We start from the raw sequence: 3,269 nt of genomic DNA, 5'->3' as shown, positions 1-3,269 counted from the left end.
CCCAGTGCTCCCAGTAACTGCAGGCACAGCTCCCAGTGCTCCCAGTTAGCTCCAGGCACAGCTCCCAGTGCTCCCAGTAACTCCCAGTGAGTCCCAGTCACTCACAGTGGCTCCCAGTGCTCCCAGTAACTGCAGGCACAGCTCCCAGTGTGTCCCAGTGCTCCCAGTTAGCTCCAGGCACAGCTCCCAGTGCTCCCAGTGCCCGCCCGCGGTGCCTCCGTGCCCGCGGTGCCCGGCAGGGGCAGAAATGTGCGGGCACGCGTGACGCAGGTGCCACACCCAGCCCTGGCCACGCCCCCCCCCGGGCCACGCCCAGCCCTGCTCCAACTTCCTCCTGCGGCCACAGGGGGGGCAGCGAGCAGGTGTGACTGTGCGGGTGTGACTGTGCAGGTGTGACCAACCGGGCGTCACCATGGCAACACAGGTGTGACTGTGCAGGTGTGACTGTGCAGGTGTCACCATGGCAACACAGGTGTGACTGTGCAGGTGTGACTGTGCGGGTGTCACCATGGCAACACAGGTGTGACTGTGCGGGTGTCACCATGGAGACAGAGGTCACCAGGTACCAGGTGACACAGACCCCCAGGTGACACCGTGGACCCAGCCCCATTTAGGGACCCCCCAGCCCCATTTGGGGACCCCCCAGCCCCATTTAGGAACCCCCCAGCCCCATTTAGGGACCCCCAGCCCCATTGCAGAACCCCCCAGCCCCATTTAGGGCCCCCCCCAGCCCCATTTAGGGACCCCCCAGCCCCATTTAGGAACCCCCCAGCCCCATTTAGGGACCCCCCAGCCCCATTTAGGAACCCCCCAGCCCCATTTAGGGCCCCCCCCAGCCCCATTTAGGGACCCCCCAGCCCCATTTAGGGACCCCCAGCCCCATTTAGAGACCCCCAGCCCCATTTAGGGACCCCCCAGCCCCATTTAGGGACCTCCCAGCCCCATTTACGGCCCCCCCAGCCCCATTTAGGGCCCCCCAGCCCCATTTAGGGACCCCCCCAGCCCCATTTAGGGACCCCCCCAGCCCCATTTAGGGACCCCCCAACCCCATTTAGGGACCCCCCAACCCCATTGAGGAACCCCCAGCCCCCCTTCCATTTCCCTTCCAAACTCTTTTATTTCCCACCTCTAAAAAATCCCCAAAATAGTAAAAACATTACCAAAAAAAAAGTACAAAAATACAGAGTGAGGGGGGAACGGGGGGGGGGTGGAGGGAATTGGGGGGGGGTCCCCAGGAATCCCAGGGGGGTTCCCCAGGATCGGGGGGGATTCCCAGAGATCTAAAGGGGGTTCCCCAAGGATCCATAGGGGGGTTCCCCAGAACCAGGGGGGTTCCCCAAGGATCCATAGGGGGGTTCCCCAGGATCGGGGGGGTTCCCCAAGGATCCATAGGGGGGTTCCCCAAGGATCGGGGGGGTTCCCCAGGAATCCCAGGGGGGTTCCCCAGGATCGGGGGTCCCCTCAGGCCAGGCTGATCCCCACAGACTCCAGGGCCTCCCGAGCCCAGGCCGGGGGTCCCCCCCGCCCCCCGTACATGGTGTCCATGAACTCCCGCACGAACTCGGGGAAGCGCTGCTGCACGATGCTGTCCCTGATGGAGCCCATCAGCTTCATCTGGGGGGGGGGGGACAGGGGTTAGAGGGGTGGGGAGACCCCCCAGGACCCCCCAAAGCCTCCCCAGAGCCCCCCTGCCCACCTGGTAGGCGATGTTGTGCTGGGTGAGCAGGTGCAGCGCGGCCGTGTTGGAGCGCAGCAGCGCGTGCAGGTACGCCCGCGAGTACCTGGCATGGGGGGAACGGGGAATTTGGGGGGAAATGGGGAATTTGGGGGGAAATGGGGAGTTTGGGGGGTCAGCCCCGCCATGGAGACCCCCCCAGAGCCCCCTGCCCACCTCTGGCACGTGGGGCAGCCGCAGTCGGCGTCGATGGGCCGGAAATCTTTGGCGAATTGATGATTTTTCAGCTGCAGGGACCCCCAGGGCACCAGGGCGGAACCGAAACGCTGCAGGGGGGAGCGGGGAGGGTTATGGGGGTCCCCCAAACCCTGGGGAGGGGTCCCCAAACCCCCCCCCGGGCCCCCCTTACCGCCGTGCGGGTGGGGAAGACGCAGTCGAACATGTCACAGCCCAGCGCGACGCACACCACCAGGTCCGTGGCGTAACTGGGGAGGGGGGAACTGGGGGTGACTCCGGGGGGCTCCCCCAGCCATGGGGGGCTCTGGGGGCCAAAATCACCCCTGAACCCCCCCCAGGAGCCCCAGATCCTCCCTGGACTGCCCTGAGTCACCCTGAGCCCCAGTGTGAAACCGGGCATGTCCTGCTGGGTCATGGCTGGCAAAGGGGACCCAAATCACCCCAAATTACCTCTGGACCCCCAAAATCACCCCTGAGCCTCCCCCCGGGACCCCCAGATCACCCCTGAACCCTCCCTGGTGACCCCCAGATCATCCTTGAACCCCTTGGGACCCCCAGGAGCCCCAAATTACCCATCCCTGGGACACCCAGAGCCCCTCCCGAGCAGGGATGAGGCAGAGGAGGATGAGGAGAAAGACCCAGGGATGAGGGTGAGGATGGTGATGATGATGAGGATGGTGAGGATAATGACGATGAGGGTGATGAAGGGCGAGGATGATGAGGATAGCGAGGATGAGGAGGATGAGGATGATGACGATGAGGGTGATGAAGGGTGAGGATGATGAGGATAGCGAGGATGAGGAGGATGAGGATGATGACGATGAGGGTGATGAAGGCTGAGGATGATGAGGATAGCGAGGATGAGGAGGATGAGGACGAAGGCGCACCTCGGATGCAGCGCAGGCGCAGCTCGGGGTCCAGCCCCCCCTGGATGATGGCGAACAGCAGCTGCTGCTGGGGGCGGGCGTGGGCGGCCAGGCAGCGATCGAGCCAGCGCACGGACCTGGGGACACGGGGGGACATGGGGACAATGGGGGACACAGGGACATGGGGGGGACATGGAGACAATGGGGGGACATTGGGGGGACATGGGGGACCAGGCAGCGATCGAGCCAGCGCACGGACCTGGGGGACATGGGGACAATGGGGACAATGGGGGGACATGGGGACAATGGGGGACACAGGGACATGGGGGGACATGGGGGAACATGGGGACAATGGGGGACATGGGGGGGGGGTCTCACAGGGGGGTCCCAGGGGGTCTCAAAAGGGTCTGGGGGTCCTGGAGTGTCTCACAGAGGGGTCTCAGGGGGGGTCCCAGGACTGTCAAGGGGGTCCTAGGGGGTCTCAGAGGGGA

At 64.8% G+C, this 3,269-nt stretch overlaps 2 protein-coding genes across 2 annotated transcripts in view; one reads left to right on the top strand and one right to left on the bottom strand.

Moving 5' to 3' along the window:
* Positions 1-1,186: 1,186 nt before the first annotated feature.
* On the bottom strand, positions 1,187-2,938 carry QTRT1 (queuine tRNA-ribosyltransferase catalytic subunit 1). The gene is made up of 5 exons (XM_074530403.1): positions 2,800-2,938; positions 2,085-2,329; positions 1,892-2,001; positions 1,697-1,781; positions 1,187-1,614 (listed from the first exon to the last, which is right to left on the bottom strand). Exons 1-5 carry the CDS (start codon positions 2,933-2,935, stop codon positions 1,462-1,464), a joined length of 729 nt encoding a protein of 242 aa, XP_074386504.1. The 5' UTR covers positions 2,936-2,938; the 3' UTR covers positions 1,187-1,461.
* A 62-nt stretch (positions 2,939-3,000) lies between these two features.
* Positions 3,001-3,269, top strand: part of DNM2 (dynamin 2) — a 4,072-nt gene continuing 3,803 nt past the window's right edge. The window contains 1 exon segment of the mRNA XM_074530118.1: positions 3,001-3,012. Coding sequence (XP_074386219.1) covers positions 3,001-3,012 — 12 coding nt within the window.

Source organism: Zonotrichia albicollis, chromosome 32, assembly GCF_047830755.1.
Source record: "Zonotrichia albicollis isolate bZonAlb1 chromosome 32, bZonAlb1.hap1, whole genome shotgun sequence".
NCBI classification, from domain to species: Eukaryota; Metazoa; Chordata; class Aves; order Passeriformes; family Passerellidae; genus Zonotrichia; species Zonotrichia albicollis.
This window is presented reverse-complemented; position numbering and strand designations above follow the sequence as displayed.

Coding starts and splice junctions, on each gene's coding strand:
- QTRT1 (XM_074530403.1), bottom strand. CDS start 2,935: ATGTCCCCCCGTGTCCCCAGGTCCGTGCGCTGGCTCGATCGCTGCCTG. Junction 2,002..2,084: donor TCTTCCCCACCCGCACGGCG/GTAAGGGGGGCC, acceptor TCCCCCCTGCAG/CGTTTCGGTTCCGCCCTGGT. Junction 1,615..1,696: donor AGCACAACATCGCCTACCAG/GTGGGCAGGGGG, acceptor CCCCCCCCCCAG/ATGAAGCTGATGGGCTCCAT.